The 20,635-nt window shown below is 38.7% G+C and overlaps 1 protein-coding gene across 1 annotated transcript; it reads right to left on the bottom strand.

Annotated features, from left to right (window-relative positions):
- Positions 1 to 2,410: 2,410 nt before the first annotated feature.
- Positions 2,411 to 5,098, bottom strand: LOC103439218 (uncharacterized). The gene is made up of 8 exons (XM_008377762.3): positions 4,792 to 5,098; positions 4,418 to 4,439; positions 4,129 to 4,185; positions 3,955 to 4,036; positions 3,703 to 3,798; positions 3,482 to 3,606; positions 3,373 to 3,391; positions 2,411 to 3,174 (listed from the first exon to the last, which is right to left on the bottom strand). The coding sequence occupies exons 1-8, from the start codon at positions 5,066 to 5,068 to the stop codon at positions 2,641 to 2,643; spliced, it is 1,212 nt and encodes a 403-aa protein (XP_008375984.2). The 5' UTR covers positions 5,069 to 5,098; the 3' UTR covers positions 2,411 to 2,640.
- Positions 5,099 to 20,635: the final 15,537 nt, after the last annotated feature.

Consider the following 20,635-nt stretch of genomic DNA (forward strand, 5'->3'; position numbering starts at 1 on the left):
ACAGTAGCACGCCCAATAGCAACTAACTGTGTAAGAGAACCTGAGAGCCTATTCAAGGCTTTGCCAAGGCACCTTCAATTAACTCAATGTTTAGAACTCACGCAAGGGAGTTGTGTGAGGATCTAGCACCCCAACAGTGATTATAGAATTTTCACTTTTATAGTTTAATAGACATTTTTAAAGTGTAAATAAACAATATCTTTACTTTGTATAACTACATGGTCTCGATTGAATTTAGGGAGTATGGAGGTTTTTTGATGTTGTTGGGTAGCTGGTAACGCAGCCAATCGAATTATTCGGATCTTGTCAAAGCCAGTGCTATATTGGCTTGGATTAAGTAAAATAAGAGCATCAGATGATATAAAATAACTAAAATTCTCTTTTAAAGAGCTAAATTTAAAAAAGGACATCTTTAACAGGCTCAATAAAAAAACTTCTATTATAGTAAAATGAACAGTCACTTTTTAAATTTACAGAGCAACTGCTCATCAGAGAAAATGTTGTTTTAAATAATGAGTGAGTGAATTATCAATAATAAAACATAATGTAAAAATAGAGTGTTGTTAGAGATAAAAAGTTAAATTGAGTAACTAAAATAGTTTTGAACACATTTCACTTGCTAGTTTAGCAAAGGAGATGCTCTAAGATTCAACTATATTTTTGTTAACACATTGGAATTTAATTGTTGACAACCATCAATTTTGGATAATGTACACTCTTTTTTTACGGGCATGAAATCTTACAGATGTGTTTAAATATCAGGTTATCTCCAACCGAAGGGTCCAGAGGACTGAAAATAGCCCTAAAACCGTCTCCAACCGAGGGCTAGGCCAGAGGGCTCGAGAGTCTGGGAGGGCCCCATGGAATTTCAAAGGGCCAAAGGGCCAAAAGGCTGGCTGGCTATTTTTTTTTTATAGTTTTGTTATTCCTGTCGGTTATAACCGACAGGAATACATGCTATTATTTAATATACTAAATAATGGTGTATTTCTGTCGGTTATAACCGACAGGATTTTAAAAAAAAAAATTCAAATGAAACGGCTACTAGCCGTTGCATTTGATTTGATTTTTTTTTTTACATTATTATTATTATTTTTTATTTACAAAATTTTTCATATAACTTCTACTTTTTCCTATAACTTCTATTTCACAAAATTTGGTTCATATTTTTTTTTAAATTCCATTTTTTTCCTATAACTTCTATTTCACAAAATTTGTTTCATATTTTTTTTTCCTATAACTTATATTTCACAAAATTTATTTCATATTTTTTTTAAATTCCATTTTTTTTCCTATAACTTCTATTTCACAAAATTTATTTCATATTGTTTTTAAAATTCCATTTTTTTCCTATAACTTCTATTTGACAAAATTTGTTTCATATTTATTTTTAAATTCCATTTTTTTTTCTATAACTTCTATTTGACAAAATTTGTTTCATATATTTTTTTTTAAATTCTATTTTTTTCCTATAACTTCCTAAGCCATTATACAACATTAAATTAAATTAAGTAACATGAAACAACATTAAACAATATGAAACAACATTAAATAACATTAACCAACATAAAAATTATACAACATGAAACTTAAACAACATTTTAGTTGTAGTTTTTAAATAATAAATTATGTTTGGCCCTATGACCCTTTGGCCCTCGGTTGGAGACGGTTTTTTGTGACAGGGCTAAAACAAGCCCTCTGGCCCTTTGGCCCTCGGTTGGAGACAGAGGCAAATATGGCCATGTACTGTTCATTAAAATATTAATATCTTAGAGAATCTTGGAGAGCTAAAACGAGCCCTCTGGCCAGCCCGCGGTTAGAGATGGCCTCATTTGCAAAGTTTGGGCACCATGACTGATGATGGTTTACCTAATACTTGCACTCCTCTACTTTGACTAATTAATCACAAGTTGATTGGTATTAGTGTAAATTGTTTATTCATTAAGAAAAATCCTAAGGAGATTCTCTTCAAAATCGGACTCTCCATGACCTTTTTGGCATCTCATGTTTTTAGCAGTGTTTTATAATGTTGGTATGAAAATTGACGTTAACTATGGGGTGTCAGAAAGTTTATAGAGGATCCCACTTGAAGAAAGTCTTCTTACCATCTCTCATCCATTAAAATTTTAATTTTTTATGAAAGTGAAATTTATGATTATCACATGTTTAATAACCTTTCCTTGTCGAGAATATAACATTCATTTCATCTGTTCTTCCTTGACATCATCATAGCATCCTCCTCTGTCGGCCGCAAAGAAAAGAAACTCTTTACAACAACGAAATAAATGTTTTTAATATAAGCCATCATAGGTTTAGCTAAATTAGTTATGATCTTATCTGTGCACACAAGTTTGAATTTTCTTATCGTAATTTAGGTTGTCACTTGAATAAATTGTTTTGTTACCATCCCTTGAAAAGTAAAAGTATATTATGAAAATAACTGTTAAAAAAAGAGAGTTGTTATTGTCACTAACTTGTTAGTGCTTTATTAACAACATATTAAGGACTCTTCAAAGTCATGTTTTATTTTTTGGATAGGTGTTTTCTATTTTATGGCGGATCGGTCTGCATTGTACGATCAGATCACTTGGGAGGATCGGTACTGGTGCGGCTAAGAGGAGAAGGTTGAGGATAAGCCTCCTAATGAGAAATCGGTGGACGACCTGGAGGACATGGAGGAGCAGATGCAGATTCTGGAGTATAGCCAAGAGGTGGAGGAGGAGGTCCGGGGTTATAAAATTCTCCCGACTCTGGAGGAGGAGGATACGCAGAAGGTGGAGGTCCTGGAGGATATACTGGTTGCCCATATGCCGGTGGATGCATATATCCAACTGGCTGATGATGTCCATACCCTGCATGTTGATTTGGATACCCTGCATGTTGGTTTGGATACCCTGGATGCTGGTTTGGATACCCTGGATGTTGGTTTTGATATCCCGCCGGTGGATATCCTGGCGGTTGATTTGGATATCCTGCCGGTGGAGTTGGATATCCTGCCGGTTGATTTGGATATCCTGTTGGTGGAGGTGGATATCCAGCGTGTGGATGTTTATATCCGGCATGAGGAGAAACTGGCTGATCAATCCGTGACATCTGCTGCATCGGAGGAACTGCCATCACGCGTGGTTGGCCAAGCTTGCCATCCCTTTTGTCCAGTTCAATCTTGTGCTGGGTCTGCATAACCCCAAATCAATGTTTGTTTGCTACGATAGAGATTAATCGCCATGAAATTAGGGTTCTATCAAGTGCACCACTAATATAGGGTTGGAGATGAGGTTTTTAGTATCTTAGAGCAAAAGGGTTCAGGCATTGGTTTATCAAAATTCATATATCAACTTATATAATGCACTTGATCACTAATTTATTACATACCTGCATGCAAGCACAGACCCTGAAAAACAAAACAAGTCAAAGAATCAATAGAAAAGAGGTAACGAGCTCCGGAATGAATGTGTTGAGGAGGGTGGAATGAAGGCCTTACGAGCAGAACACCGTGTCAGCTATACAGTTCAACACACTGGAAATATCTGAGAGCTCTTCGCTTCCAGTTAAGCAAGCAATCAAGGAGCATATACATGCAAGTTGGTTGAGGCAGAGCATACATCCCTACGAAAAAACGTCATGTGTCGAAGTGATAAGGATATCATAAAATGTGTAGGCAGAGAAAAAGCTGTAAACAGAAACATAGAGATGGGAGATTACAATAATGCAATTGTCGCACGGTGTTGTTTGAATATTGAACTCATCTTGGATTAGAAAGCGTGTCGAGGAAACTGAACTTGCAAAGCAGCAGCAGACCTGAAAACAACGAAGTATGCAAACATATATAAAGTAAAGTTCATGGATGTCCATGTCTATAAAAATGCAGTAATAGAGCGCAGAAGGCGAGGAATACCTACATGGATCGCTAAATGCGTAAATTACAAAAAAAAAAAAACACAATGTGATTAATACCTCCGTAAAAAGACACAGCTGAGGGCAACGCCTTTCTCCAAACTTTCCACTGCATGGCATATATCCGGCACAGCATGTGTACCTGTAACACAGACCATTGCAAAAGTGTTCAGAAATTGCAATCTTTCTATTTTGATCAGGAATATCTAGAAATGAAAGTAATTATTAGTTTACCTTGACATATCATTGTAAAGAGCCCGTTTGCGCAGCAGGTAAGAAACGCACGGACCACTATCATGTAACGAAGACAAATTAGATTGCAGGATGCAAGAAACAAACCATCTCTCTTTAATACACAAGACTGAGTACAGAAAAATTGAAAAGAGCAATCGTATCGCTGGTACCAAAGTGTACGAGAACATCATACTAAACAATTTACAGCAAAAGTAGAAACATATCGAATCAATAAATGAGCTAAATGCAACAATTTAAGAATGCACCGAAGAGATATAAGAGTGCTTACCAGAGACATGCAAAGCAAAAGTCTGCATAACAAACACAACAAAACAAGATTATATTTCGCGTCAGATCATATGCACGTAAAAAAAGAAATACATAAATAAAAAATTAAATAAAATCCCCATCCCATCTGCATGGAGCCTCTCAGACTCGGTAGGTTTTCTCAGTAGTACTCAAATCGTTTTTTAACGCATTAATGTTCTTATAAATAAAATCATCAAACAGTAAACATGCCCCAAAGAACGAAATTCAAATCCAAGGAACAGACACGTTCAAAACAGAAACAATGAAAGTCCTGTACTTTTTTCCTCACATTCTCAGCAACCAAACAGAAACTAAAAAACAAGGTAAATCAAACTGGTACAATCTGATACTTACAGGGACTATCAGCCGTCGCGGTGCCCATCAAATCGGCGTGCCATAGATTCCGGTACCCCTGACGGGCCTGCATTTTCCCCACCTGGTCTTGAATCCCCATTTTCTCTCGATCCAAACAAGCCTCTAAACTTTCCGAGAAAGAAAACTCAACGCAATGTGATCGAAACGAGAGAAATCTCAAACACAAGAACACACGCAGAGAGGATTTGTGGCGAAATTGAAGCGTTGATTTCAATAATTTCGAAGAGTGATTACGTTTTCTGATGTATGCGTACATGCAGGTAAAAGCGAGTGGACGCCGGATATGAGCGAGGTGAAATTACGTTCGAGGAGCTGAAGAGAATGCGTGAGGGGTGGACAGCAGGTGTTTGCTATGTCTAATTGTGTAATTTTGCAGGTTGGGATCACTAGCCACGTATCTACTAATTTCATTTTTATCCTCGTAGTGCAGTTTGTTTGTACCATACTTAGGGTCTCCGTATTTAGACCTCGTATAAATACTCAGAGGACTGAAATGTAATTATGTAATAAAAAAATGGGCAAATATGTAATAAGTGAGGAGCCCTTATTCTATAAAAGGACTCAACACTGTCTTCATTAGGGGAGGCCAATTCTTAGGCCTGAGATCCCCAAAGCCTCTCATATTCAAAGCAGGGCTCTTACCCTCACAATCCTCTTCAACATCTCAGAGAAATACAATATCAGTGTGGACGTAGCCCAAACATTGGGGTGAACCACAATACATCTCGTATTCCTTACTTTCTTGTAGATTCACGGTTGGATTTACGTTGTTCCAAGACCCCTCTGATTTTGTGCATCAACATTTGGCACCGTCTGTGAGAAATGATACGAAAAGTTGTGTCGGTTCTTTTCATTTTTTCACCTCCATCGTGAATCTGCAGAAACCAGAACCTCCCTCCTTGGGCTGTTCCAGAAAAACCTTCGTAAATCTCTCTCTCATTCAGACTTTCCAGTTCAGCTTCTTCCCAACCGATCCTCTGTAGAAGCACACGCAAAACCCACAACTTGGTTTCTTTTGATAATATCATATCAGTAGAAGAAGGAGATTGTTAGAGAGAGAATTTGCCTGCCATGGGGAAGAAGAGGAAGGCGATAGCCTCCAGACTCGACGAGGTGGATTGAAGCATGTATACCTCTTTCTGCAGCACCGCTAATTCCCTCTCTTAGCTCTACACTCAGGCCATCACGGACCTATATGGACGAGGATGCCCCCACAAAGCTCAACACCATCAATAGCTCCAGTGACTTTCTCGTCGTGTCCCCTGACAAAACACTCCTCTATCTCGCGCATAATTCTCTGTCGCCAAATATTCGATCTTTTTCTAGGGTTGGAGTTTCTCTGTTCTTAATTTCTGTGATTCCATCGCTGATTCTCGAAAAAATGAGTGCGAAAGAAGGAACGTCGACTAAGAGAGGCAGAGGCAAGCCAAAGGTCTCGAAGTCTGTGTCCAGGTCGCATAAGGCCGGTCGTCAGTTTCCGGGGGTAGGATCGCTTGGTTCTTCAAGTCTGGAAAGTACACCGAGCGTGTTGGTGCCGACGCGCCTGTGTATATCTCCACCGTGCTCAAATACCTTGCTGCTGAGGTTAGTTTGTGTTTGAGTTATGCGGGGCCCGTGTCTACCTCTCGAATCCCGAGATCATCGCTCAGGGCAAGGACGCGATCTTTTCTGACTTTCTCCGAAATCATCTTGCTCTTCTTTTCTAGGGCAACCACCATGCTTGCCTTTGCTGCCACCATTTTGCTCTTGATTCGCGTCAAGAAGAAATGGACCGAGTCTTTTACTTTACCCTATTGCCTTTTTCCCAGTCCCTCTTTTTTGCCCTGTTTCAATTTCCTACGTATCAATCTCTCATAACCATTGTTCAGAAAATTCATGCCTGGCTTGAAAAACCCATTTATGGCTTTCTTGGCTTACCCAATAAGAGATCGGGATCAATATGGGGGAAGAAAAAGGTGTATTGAATCATGTTGGCAGTCGCTGTTCTCGCACCGACATATTCGATTTCTTGGTGGATAATGTGCCCTGTGATGAGATCAAGGAGGAGGCGGTGGGTCTCAGAGATATGTTCGAGGTGACAGCGATCTGGTGGTCATGACCACATATTTGTATTTCCAAGTGTAGCTGGCAACATTTATAAATATTTCCATTATTCTTACTCCGGAGAGAAGCAGCAGCTATGTAGAGTGGTGGAAGGAGGGATGGAGATGGAATAGTTGTCTTGAAAATGGCCCAACAAGGCATCCCCAACAGCAATGCCACAACTTTCAGCAGCCAACAGCAAAACCAGCGACCGCAAGTGGGTAGGGGACAAACTACAAAGAAGGTATTAGATGATTAATTGGGTGCACATGCATGACAGCAACGCAGAGACAGAGACATAGGTGTGATGGAAAAGAGAAAAAGAGAAAAAGAGAAAAAGAGAAAAAGAGAAAAAGAGAAAGCAAAAGCAGAAAGAAAAGCAAAAGCGAAACAGAAAAACAAAAGCAAAGCAGAAAAACAAAAGCAAAAGCAGAAAGCAAAAGAAGATAAAAAAAAATTAGACATAATTGAGGTGGTGATGACATTATGGGCGTGACCCATTGAGCAAAAGGTCGGATTTATTTTTGAATGATGCAATTTATTTTACTTATCTTTCGAAGACATCTGTATAACCCCATCAGAGGGTAATAAAAAAAAAAAACACGGCAAGCCCAAAATAATGGACTGGAGTGTTATGTGGAGGGCGAAGGCCCATATGCTTAAAAAAGCCAGGCCCTCTATTATCACCAACCAGGTGATCAAAAGTACGTCCAGTACTACCAAAATTATTCGACAACCTGCCACTATTATCACCAACCAGGTGATCAAAAGTATGCCCAGTACTCCAAAATTATTCGGTAGCCTGCCGCTATTATCACCAACCAGGTGATCAAAAGTACGCCCAGTACTCCAAAATTATTCGGCAGCCTATCGCTATTATCACCCATTAGGTGATCAAAAGTACGTCCAGTATTCCAAAATTATACATGAGTATCACTCATGTCAATCATACATAAACATTCATGAGCATCACTCATGACAATCATACATAAACATTCATGACCATAATTCATGTTAACATTCATAAGCATCACTCATGTCAACATTCATGAGCATCACTTATGCCAACATCCATGAGCATCACTCATGTCAATCAACATAAACATTCATAAGCATCACTCATGTCAATTAGCTTCGAAAGCTTCATTTACAGAGCTCCAATTTCGAGAGCTCCAACTTCAAAAGCTTCGTTTACAAAAGCTCCAGCTTCAAAGCTTTACTTGCAAAGCTTCACCTACAAAACTTCAGTGCAGGGTATACAAATACCACCTACGAACAACCGCCACTTCGGCCCATACATGGATCAAATTTGAAGTCTCCAGCCAACATACTCTATTGACTGAAGACTTAGGGGACTACACTATGTACCATATATTGGGCTTCCACAACTAGGCCTCATGAGAAATACTTGGGGGACTTAGCCCATTATTTATGTACTGAGGAGCAAACCCTTATTCTATGGAAGGGACTCCCTCACTTTCATTAGAGAGCACCCATCACTTATGTATTGAGGAGCGATCCTTTATTCTATAAAAGGGACTCCCTCACCATCATTAGAGAGCATCGTTGCCTGCTGAGCAACTGCCTCGCCGCGAGCATCATTCCTAACCCATAACTTATGTATTGAGGAACAAGCCCTTATTTTATAAAAGGGACTCCCTCACCATCATTAGAGAGCATCGCCGCCTGCTAAGCAACCGCCTCGCCCCGAGCATCAACTCTAGCCCATCATTTATGTATTGAGGAGCGAGCCCTTATTCTATAAAAGGGACTCACTCACCTTCAATGCCATAAGCCGAGCCAACTAAGGCAACATAAGCCATAATCAGAGCAGCCTCGCAACATGTGCTACTTCTAGTTGAGCATCATTTCAGATTGAGCACCGCCTTATATCGAGTATTAGTCCTTGACGACATCTAGTTACTTCGGCCCATACATGGGCTGAATTTAAAGTCTCCAGCCAAAAGACTTTCTTGATTGAAGACTTGGGGGACTACTGTTTGTACCATACTTAGGGCCTCCGTATATAGACCTTGTATAAATACTCGGGGGGACTCAAATGTAATTATGTAATAAATGAAGGGGCAAATATGTAATAAGTGAGGAGCCCTTATTTTATAAAAGGACTCCTCACTGTCTTCATTAGGGGAGGCCAATTCTTAGGCCTGAGATCCCCAAAGCCTCTCATATTCAGAGCAGGGCTCTCACCATCACAATCCTCTTTAACATCTCAGAGAAATACAATATCAGTGTGGACGTAGCCCAAACATTGGGGTGAACCACGATACATCTTGTATTCTTTGCTTTCTTGCAGATTCACGGTTGGATTCACGTTGTTCCAAGATCCCTCCGGTTTTGTGCATCAACACAGTTAAAGGACACAAGTGCTAATTTTCTTTAGAGTTTGATATCGGTTTATCAAATAAAATACTGTAAAGATTTATAGAAATAAAATAAATTATTGTTTGTAAATTAGAAAACTAAACATGTCTAAAGGAGGTTTTAGTTCACTTGTTAAGAGTAGTTGTATATCTTGTGATAAATGGTTTAGTGGATTTTCTCTATGTGAAAAGTGATTTTTAGCAGTACTTTGGGAATACCCAAATGTTTTATTTTCTTTCTAAAACCATCTGAAATAATTCATAACAATTGTTGAGGCTCATAAATGTAACATGCCAAATAATTTAGTGAATTTTCTCTTTAGAGTTGCACATTGGTTTTCATACCCCAGCGGCATCAACCCAATTGGCCCAACCGGTGGCTTCACTACAAGAAAACTTAAAATGGAGTGGCACCACTAGGAATTGACTACTCTCTATGCAACATCTCGAAACACACTTAGTATCAACAAGACGAACCGAGTCTAGAGAAGGCTCTTCTTACTTGAAAGCCCTATTCTGGAAGCTGAGAAGAGGTGGTGGCTTACCTCACTGGAGTCAATCCTCGATTGAGAGAGACCCATCCACCATTGCAAGTACTTTGGAGAGTCTAAAGCCATAACGTACCTGTAAGGGAACGAACAACAAGCTATAAATACCACGACCCATCTCATGGGCAAGTGGAAGAGAAGAATGGTGATGCATGAAGCAAAAATTTACCCAAGGAAAGGTAAACATGCTACAGGAAAGTGAGATCCCTAAAGTTCAAGCACACGCATGCTAAAGCTTGAGGCTTTAACATGGGACTAGCTTCTCTCATTCTATCACGCAAAACACACATGTTTTTCCCTGCTCATGCCATGCCAACAATAAAGGAAAAGAATTCTAGCTCAGAAAAGCATGATATACAAATGTCCATGCAAAAGCAAGCTATATGCGATCAAGCAACCATGCGTAGCAAAACAATGCATTGAAATTAATCCTACTCGAATAAGCACCAACAAGCAATCAAGCCGAGCTATGAAACAATCACACAATACGCATGAAAGGCAAGAAGAAAACCACAAGGGGCAAGCACACGGAGTTCCAAAATCGAAAGCTACTGAGGAGTGTGAATTAATTTCCCTAGGGAAAAATCATACCCTTCTTCTATGAAGAGTAAAACCCAAAAATTCCTTAAGTGCGTAGAAAAAGAAAGAAGGGAAGAAAGCATGCTCAGATTCACCATCAAAACTGATAGAGAAGACAAAGGAAATAGGAAAAATTCAAAAGTAAGAAGGGGTGATTTTTGACAGCCTTGATTATAGTGTCCGAAGGACAATGGGATGGTTACGTGCTGGCCGACACCCGAGGGTGACGTAAGCCATTTAATGAATGCATATGCCAAGAACATGTGAAACATGCATATAATTTTTGAGCGTAACCACGCAATATAATATCCAAATACAAACCTTAACAAAATAATAGTAATAAGGTACGGGTAATTGGACCAAAGGAGAGTATTCAACTGCCAAAAATTTAAAAGTGATAATGCATGACATGTTCAGAGCATACTACTAATTAAGATTACAAAGAAAGTGGTCATACACTGAGAGGACTCGAAGATACTGATACTGGAATGCCTCAACTCCGGGATCAATTGCATGCTCATTTCTAAGTCCTGAATGGGGCACAAAAACATAACATGAGTGGACCAAGTTTGATATAAATAATACTAAAGTCAAATACTCTTCAAACGTACTAACCCCTAGATTTTAGAAAACTCATATAGTATAATAGGTAGTAGGTTTTCCGAAAACCCTAGCATGCCATAAAACCTTCGTAAAACATATATCATATATAGTGTGCTTAGCAGTGATATCATAATCGCCCGAGGCACTACATCACCCGCCTGAAGGCACATATATCTTTTCCCTGAAGGCACTACATCACCCGCCCGAAGGCACATATATCTTCCATCTGAAGGCACTACATCGCCCACCCGAAGGTACATATATCATCCGCCCGAAGGCACTACGTCGTCCGCCTGAAGGCACATGGTATGAATATCCATTAAGTAAGCATAGAAAATCATAAACATAATCTTTCAAATATATATCATCGGAGCTCAATAGCTCAAACATCATATCATAAATTTGATAAAGCATGATATTTCATAAAGCATAAATCCGATTTACTCATAAACGTTTCATAAAACGTAGTCATAAAATCATGATTTTCATGTATGCATTTCTAGTAATAAAATTATGCATTTTGGAAGGGGTCTATTCACAGATACTCCATCGCCGAAGAGCCGTTTGAACTAGGGAGAATGGAAACACCACTAACAAATGCACCTAAGCATATAAAGGGACCAATTAATTAAACTCTATTAAAATGATTGAATTTGAGAAAACGGAGCATAGATTTGGATTCAGGACGTTGAAATTAGTCTAGGAAGGGTCCCGGCAGAAACCTAAAAAAAGTCAACCAAAGTCAACCAAAGGTCAACGTTGACGGTCAACAGTCAATGCTGACCGAGATGTCAACGGTTGACTCAGCCAAGCCGAGCCGAGTCAAGCCGTCGGAGCTCATCGGAAATTGGAATTTTTGGCTGAAAGTCTGGGCAAATTTCAAAGCTTCATAACTTCGTCGTTTCTTAACCAAATTTAACCCATAATATATCAAAACGAAGATAGGAAAGTGTAGAACAAGATTATACCTATTTGGAAGCCAAATGGTTGCCGAAGATGGCTGGAAAATGGCCTGAAAGGTGACTGATCCGCAGGAAAACTAGGGAACTAGCCGAAAACTAAGTAAACTTTAAACATTCATAACTTTTTCAATACTTAACAAAATCGAGTGATTCAAAATGAAAATCATACTTCTCGACAAGAAGAAGAGAATGGTACATTTTGACGGCTAACTCGTTGTGGTTTGGTCAGAAAATGGCTCGAAAGTGGTAGTCATTGCTGGAAAACTGGGGAAGCTTTCCCCGTGAGTTTCCTACATCCAAACATCACTCAAAACTACTTCCAAACACACACCAAGACACGATCTACAACTTTTGGACAAGTTTCGAGGCTTACCTTCGCCAAAGAAGGTGGAAACTCACCAGAGAGTTTCGGTGAACAGTGAATACCGAGAGAAAGATAGAAGTTTAATGGGCTTTTTGGGTTTGTGGTTTCACCTAGAGGGGAGGTGGTACTGCCTTGGTCATTGTTTATTGTTGTTGTGTAATGTGTGTGTGTGTGTGGTGCCATTGGGGAGGGCAAAGATAGTGAGAAAGAGAGAGAGCCAAGAGGGAGAGAGATGAGAGAGTTGTGAAAGTTGGACAGGGAGAGAAATGACAGAAAATAAAGGGGAAGAGGGGTGTCATGGGACAAAAAGGGAAAAGCAAGGGGACCAAATTTCATTGTGGGTCCTAGTGGCTCACAAATGAAGGCCGCTAAAGACGAAACGTTAGAGAATGAAAAAAAAAATGCTTGACGCAAAAAAAAAAAAAAAGGATGGGGTATTACAATTTTTGTTACCTGATGGAAGGCCTAGATGCAGAGCACATAAGAAAATGAGCTAGAAGCACGATGCAGGAAGAATGAGCAGAGAGAAGGATTTCAGAAGAAAATGGAGTTTAGGAGAGGAAAAAGAGGGAAAGATAGATTAACTACTTGTCCTAGGGAGAAGAAGCAATTAAAGAAATTGTCGTGAAGAGGGTAGAGGAATACCAAGAGTTTTTTTTGGGTGATTAGACGTGCACGGGAAACAAGGGCGCGCATCACCACAATGTCATTAGTTGCCATCGGGAAGGGGAAAAGTCTCATTAGGAAACTCATGTTCACAAATTTATTTTGGGCTTGGATTTGATTATTCATCTCGTTCAAAATTTCTTACATCCCAAATAAATCAAGGGAGTAGGCGCAAAAATGTCACATGCAACAAGTCTCAAAGCGTGATAGGAGCATATTTATGCAACTTAGTTAGCTTGTTTTCTTGCATTTACATAGCTAGTTTTTGCTTATTAGAGTGTTTTAAACTATTTTCATGTGTTTTCAGGTTCAAATAACAAAGTTCGCAAGAAAGTGCAATTTAGAGCATTTTGGAGCAGTTTTGGGCCAAGAATGGATAACACATGCATGGAGTAAGGTGGATGGACGTTTTTGAAGTTCAAGAGGCTAGGAATATGCTGAAGAGATGAAGAAAATAAGGTCAAGACAAAGAAGATAAGGAATCAGCTAAAAGGAAGGAACATTATCCAAAACATTATCCAACCTTATCTTATCCAAACTAACCTTATCTTATCTTATCCTATCCTAATCTTTTCCTACCTTAATTCCAACTACAAGGGGGGGGGGATCAATTTCACATTAAATCACTTAAATACCCTTTTCTAGAAGCCCCATTCTTGATCCTAAGTGGTGCCGCACCCTCTTATCCTTTAGCTTTTAGAAATCTGCAAGATATCCCATTCTAAAAGCTTTGTGCTGAATTCCCTAGTCCCATTCCCTTAGGATTGTGTAATCCTTCTCCTCCACAACTTTTTTGCCGAAACCCTAGCCTATAAATACATATTTTCAGACCACAATTTTGCACCACACACAATTTGGAGGCTTGTGACATGCTACAAGGAGAATGAGGACTTGTGCCGTGCCTTAGCACCCAAGGATTGTGCCCAATCTGCCATTGGAGTGCTGGAGTGTTTTTGGGTTCTTTCTATCCTTAGTTTTAGTCCAATGTTTAGTTTAATTTGGCTTTCAATTATGTTGAACATGTGGAATTAATTTTATTTTAGTTAGAGGAGAATTCGAAACCATGAACATATATGTGATATGAATTGAGTACTTCCAGCTATGATTTCATAAATCGTGAATGTAATTTACTTATCGGTTTGATTGATAACTTGTTCTTGTGTTTTGATTAAGGAGGCCTACTTTGTTTGCATGCATGAATTTGATGCTAGAGTATAAGGGAATTTCACCTAATTGTTATGAACTTATATTCACAAGTAGTAAAAGTCACTAGTCATGATTGTGTTAAGTGAATTCTTGGTACGAGTATCATGTAGTTCATAGTTACAAATGCCTTGTTAATGCTTATGATTTTCATAGAACTTAAGGATCTTTGATATGTATCTCTATCATGCAATTCATGTAGAGAACTTGATAAGAATAATTTGTTTGCATCGCTGAGTCCAATCCAATGAATTTAGGAAAATCTGAAAGTTAATTTGTGCTTCTCACGATTAATTTGGGGCATTGTCATTCATGGTTTATTGGAAGAATAACTGAAAATCGATTTGTATGCATATTTGTCATGTGTGGAGAAGGATCGTCTAACTAGCGATTCACCCTTTAAATCACCAATTTCGTCCAAAGTATTTAGAGTCTTTAAATCTGTTTAGTTTTAGTCTTAAATTCATCAAAAACAAACCCCCCTTTCTATTTCATGTTTTTAGGTAAGAATCTATCCAGATTGGTTGTTTTACATTGTTTTGAGTCTTTGGAGTTCAATTTTTGTCCAAATTGCTCTCTAGTTATTGTTTTGAGTCAATTTAACTTAGTTTGTGTGTTTTGAGTCGGTTTAGCTTGTTTTGAGTTGTTTGAGTCTAGTTTCAGTTTTTAAGTTTAATTTGTGTTAATTATCGTCCTTAGTTAATCCCCGGATTAGAACGATCCCTACTTACGCGTACAACAACTATCTTAATAGGGTTTAATTTGTGTGCTAATATATATCACATCAAAGTGCAATTGTCATACAAGCCCCAAGCCAAGTCCAAACACATGCAAAGGTGAGGAATCAAGAAAGAAAAATATTCACAATAATGACATGCTAAGGTAATTAAATTGTACAATTGTATAAATCATGCCACACTCAGGGAAATCCATGCATATTCATCACACCGAGCTTTGTCACGCTAACTATTATTCATGCTAAGGTAAACCCAAGTTACATGCCTGGGGCTTGTCGAGTGAATTATGGTGTGGATGGTTACAGAAGTTTATCGGGCCTATAAGGGGTCAAGATTGTGGAAGATTTTAGGCTGCTTGGGAGACCAAAATCCAAGCCCATAATCTTTGAAGTCCACATGGGTAAGTTTGAGAGACAACAAACCTAGTTTCCTTTTTTCTCTAGCAAGCCAACCAATCTAGTTACGAAGGAACCAAATCTCAGTCGTTAAGATCACGTGATTATCTAGCCAGACATGCATTTACTGAAAAGAGATGTTGACTTTCCCTTCCTAACTCATGCAGAAGAACGATTTATGAAAGCCAATACATAGTTACTAGAAGTAATGCCTGTAGAAACTAACCTGGGAAAAGAATGTCTCGGGAAGGAGGTGCAGAGTGCAGTCTTCACGAGCGCAGTAGCTCTCAGTTGTTTTACATAAAAAAGGAAGGTTGCAGGTACGCTAGGAGAAAAAAAATGAGAACTTAGCCATAACTAGAGATTCCTTAGGAAGCTTGGAAATGAATCATTTACCTACAAAAATGGAGGTAAAAAACCTTAGAAAGGGGATTGAAGACAAAAAGAGAGAGAGGGGGGGGAACTATTGAACCTAGAGAGAGAAGAGATAGAACGTGAGGAGTAGCTTAAGAATTATGCTGCACCAAGCTAGGGAGATCATTTCCCTAAGTGCAAACAGCCTAAAACCCCAGGAGAGATCACCCTTGCAACATTAGTGTTTTCCATAACCTTTTTCTGAGTATCCTAGCTATTAGAAGTCTTGGTATCACCACAAGAAGCCCATATTACCCAACCTAGAGTATCATACAACCATGCAAACCCTTTTTCTCATGCTAAACTGATAATCTTTTAGCTTCCACACCATGCCTCACTTAAGCAAGCCATTATTTACTTAATCATGTTATCTTTGAGCCATTGATCCAATCGGGGAATTTCATAAGACATGCTACTTCTTTTGAGATATTCCCAAACTTGGCATGAAAACAAACCAAGGGAGGCAAGAGGACATCCGTAAAGCCTGAGTCCACTTTGAGCTGAAAGTCCCCTAACATAAAATGGCTACTTTACTAGGGACTAGGTCATAATCTTGATTCAGTGGCTTCGAGATCCAGAAGAAACACTACTAGGAGCGGCAATGCATTAGAGGTAGGTGATGCTGCTTCTTGATTGGATAAGTCCCAAAGTAAGGGACAACACCCGGAAAGCCAAGAAAGACTGGACAAATACGCCATGCCAGACATCATCACTGCCATTAACGCTTTAGGTAAAACCCAAAAAGAAATTGCTGCATCTGTGAATGAGTTGAAAAACTCAATCCCAAAGCTAAATGAGAAAGCAAGGGAAAATGACTGTGCGCACAATAAAAAAACTTCCCAAGGAGAGTCGGCTGCTGCTGCCAGCAAAAGTTCTAAGAAGATGTTGTCCTTTGTCACTCAGAAAGATGTCATCACCATGCTATAAAAGGAGTTGTACAGGAGCTATGAGGATTGGAAGTATGTCCCTAAGCCACCATATACAATCAGCTTTCTCCATGTTACATATCCTAAGAGATACGAAACTCCCAACCTTGTCCTCTTTGATGAGAAGAAGGGTAGCCTTAAAGAACATATAAGCCGTTTCATTGATTCTTTAGGTCTTCATGCCGGTTACTATAACCTCTGTCTTAGGGGGTTCTAAAAGTTTAACTAAACGTCCCTACGCTTGGTACGCTACCCTCGCCATTGGGTTCCATTCAAACCTGAGAAGAGCTGGCATGCAAGTTCTGTAAAAAGTACTTCTAGTATGAGGATAGAGTTACCATGACTCAGCTCAACAACATTTGCCAAAAGCATGGGGAAGACCCTATGACTTGTGTCAAGCGTTTCCCAGACCTTACCCTCGATTGTTATGATGAGAAAACATTCGTGAAGATCCCATCAGCAACATTATCCAACTGTTGAAAGAGGGAACTTGGCTCATAAAGGAGACTAAATATTGAAGGTTTAGAAAGGAAAATGGGCGTAGAAATGAAACTATGGAGTAGAGGATGAAACTTCATTGTGCAAATGGAAGAAATGATATCTGGTGAAGCCCTTCTATAAAATTGGCTACTTAAAGATAAAACTCTCGAATATCTAGTCGTTGAATACAAAACGTTACTCACCTCGAGATCTACGCATATTAAGATCAAAGTTGCGTGAAGAAATGAATGGCTTCCTCTTACAAAGTGTGGTCACCCGATACGATAATCATTACGATCTTTATGACACGACATTTGAGGCCACAAGTCAAAATCTGAAATGTCTCCACTGCACCTCAAAGAGTTGGATCATCAAATGAATAAAGAAGACTAAATGCTATGAATTCCAGCTTATTTTGAAAGGCATGATCTTTGATAACTATCCATCATCAAAGGGAACTAGTTGCCTTTTCGATGAATAGTTAGAGGCAATTATGAGATCATGATTTCCTGGGGCCGGAGTAAGGCTGATTTGAATACTGTTATCTCAGAAGTTCGGACATGGACTCATTGAGTAGAGCTGGAACAAATGAGTAGCGGTGCCACCATCACCTTGTTCTAGGGGCAATAAGCGAAATCTGAGCGACTTCGCTGGATGACCATGCTTATTCCCCATGACACACAAATTGTTCGAATATGAACACAATTAGATCCTCATAATTCTTGGAGTTCTTACAGTCTAGAAATTGGCGTGTGTTGCAAGTAATCACATATCTTAAAAGGGTGCAATATCTACTTTTAGATATCCAATAGGATTCTCCTAGCTTAGAGCAAGGATTCTATCCTAAAAGGGTCTCTCTCTCCCCACAATATAAATACACCCATCTAGGGTTCATCTCTGCTAATACATTCTCAATACTCTAATTTTCTTGTCCACTGCTTGGGTTAAAAAACTGCTTACTAACTTGACTGTCGGAAAGCCTTTGGCCAGTACACCCCTTAGTCTTAGCCTTGTTACAGTTACAGTTACTCTTTATTGTGCAGGTTGCTCAAATTTGTGCCTTGACCATCTACAGCGGTGCCCAAATTTGTTCCAACATGAACATGAGCTTAATAAATAACAAGCTTATTATTCTCTAATTTTTTATTTTACACTTGACTACTAATAAGATTTACAATACCATTTGCTTGGGGATTTTATTTACTATGAAAAATATGATTATACTTTCTTAATGAAAAATAATAAACTAAATTATTTTGGTCTTAAGCAATTTTTCTCTTTTGTTGTTCACTATTTTCTAAATTGAGATACTCTATCATAAACTTAAACCCTACATTTCTCTAAAGTTACTGCTAATTGATTTCATAAATACTCCCTATCTTATCTCAAAGTCTCTAAACTATGATTAGTTGCTCTACTTACTATTAATATATTATGCTGAACTTCTTTATCCTTACTAATAATGGACTTTCCATGGCACTAAGATAAACTTTTTCTTCTTATGATTCTTGTTAATTTTCTTATAAATATGAACTTGGCTCTGATATCAAATTTGAAGTTGGGCTTGGGTTGAATATTCGGATGACTATTATAGGAACTTGACATAAAACCTTGCACATGGGACTCGACATGTTTAAGCATGAAGGTCACTCACAATACAGATATAAGTCCATAAGGGCTGAACTCAGAGTTATTGAGAACCCTGATGTACCATGGTTAATATTCAATTATTTGTATGAATAACATTCAACTATAACAAAGTGCTTAAATAAAGTATGGTCATCATTTTAACAAGTTAATTATATAACTAATTTTTGTTCTCCTGTTTTGGACCAAAAGTCTAATTAAACGAACACGTAGATAAAGAAAGAAAACTTACTTAAGATTGAAAAATTGCTTGAATATGTATACTTACTCTTTTATTGATATATCAAAATATTACAAAAGGATGGAAATTTACAAAGATGAGTGTTTACAAAGGATGCTAGAAATCTTTAGAAGTTGGAGGTTTCTTTGCTTTGTGTAAGGTTAGGCTCTTTGTGTTTTTCGTTAGTGTATATGTGTTTGTTGAAGGAAAGAAAACTGACCTGCTAGGTTATAAAGGTGTGTACAATTATCACAAAAGTTGCACTGTTTTTGAAAGTGGATATCATTATCATTGTTCCTGAATTGCACTATTTCTCATAATAGTTATCTTTGTCACTGTTTTTGAATGTGGAGATGAAATCTCCTGGGACAACTTTTTCCTACTGCCTTCTGCTTTTTTGTTTCATGGAACGTTTTAATGCTGCATGCCCATTTTGGATATTATGGAAAAAATTTGGCCTAAATATTAGGATATCGCAATTTTGGGGTTTCCTTTAGTTTTCCTTAATAATTATGGTTAATGAACTTGATCGCATGTTCCCACTTAAGAATCTAGTGCCGCAATTGTATATTGTAGAATTATATATGTGGAGCCAAAAATAATCTCAAAAATCATGGAGCTGACATGTGGATTATTTCCCAAGAAAGAAAAGACTGCACCTATTAAATGAGCAAGGAGCAGCTCATTCACTACACGTAGCTAAGGTAGAGCAGATAGAGATCACCGATTGCTCAAGGTGCCCCTACCCGTAGGAAAAGTCAAAGATATTTATGATAAGATAATTCCTTATTCTTATCATAAATACATTTCTAATCAGAGGAGACCTCTTTCAAGTAAGTAACCATAATTCCATTTATTTAGGATATTTACCAAATTACTCCTAGATATTTATTTTCGCAAGTATCTTGGAATATTCTCACCCTAGAGGGCCGGCCCACTTCCTCCTTTTCTCCTATAAATACTCCATTTATCTCCAAAATTCATGAGGCTTTTTGCTACCCACTTCCTTATTCTCAGAATTCTAACTTTGGCATTGGAGATTCTTCGACCAAAGTCTCCTCCCCATTCATCGTGGGCGCGTGAGACTTTTGGCCTTAATCTTAGGTGTTACTATTTTGCAGGGGAATATTTGTTAATCAAAGGAAGGCAGAAATTTGTATCCATAAATTGATGCTTTAATTGAAAGCTCTAATTCGAAAACTTGAAGAAGACTTTCATTTTCAACTTCCTTTATTCGTAGATCCACAACTATGATGGCAAAGAATTTAGGAACTACAACCAATGGGATCTCCCATGTTGAAAGACATAGACAAAATGATGGAGATTGCGACGTGGCTCCACACCGTCGCTCCTGTAGGCTTACCACGGAAAGGACCACTCTTTTGTCTTTATGGGGTACCGTGGCCATAAAACCAACGGCAACCACCGTTGTAGTGGCCCACGAGGAAGCCCCCACTCATTATGAAGAAACCCTAGGACATGAGGCCCACTGCACAAACAACCATTAGGCACAGGCCCAAGCAGCTGCTCGTGCACGATAGCAGCCTCTAGTGCCTACCACCTTCACTTAGACGTGAACTTCCAAGATCGAGGCAGCACAAGCCACGCCAACCGCG

The sequence above is a fragment of the Malus domestica genome, chromosome 07 (genome assembly GCF_042453785.1).
Source record: "Malus domestica chromosome 07, GDT2T_hap1".
In the NCBI taxonomy this organism is placed as follows: Eukaryota; Viridiplantae; Streptophyta; class Magnoliopsida; order Rosales; family Rosaceae; genus Malus; species Malus domestica.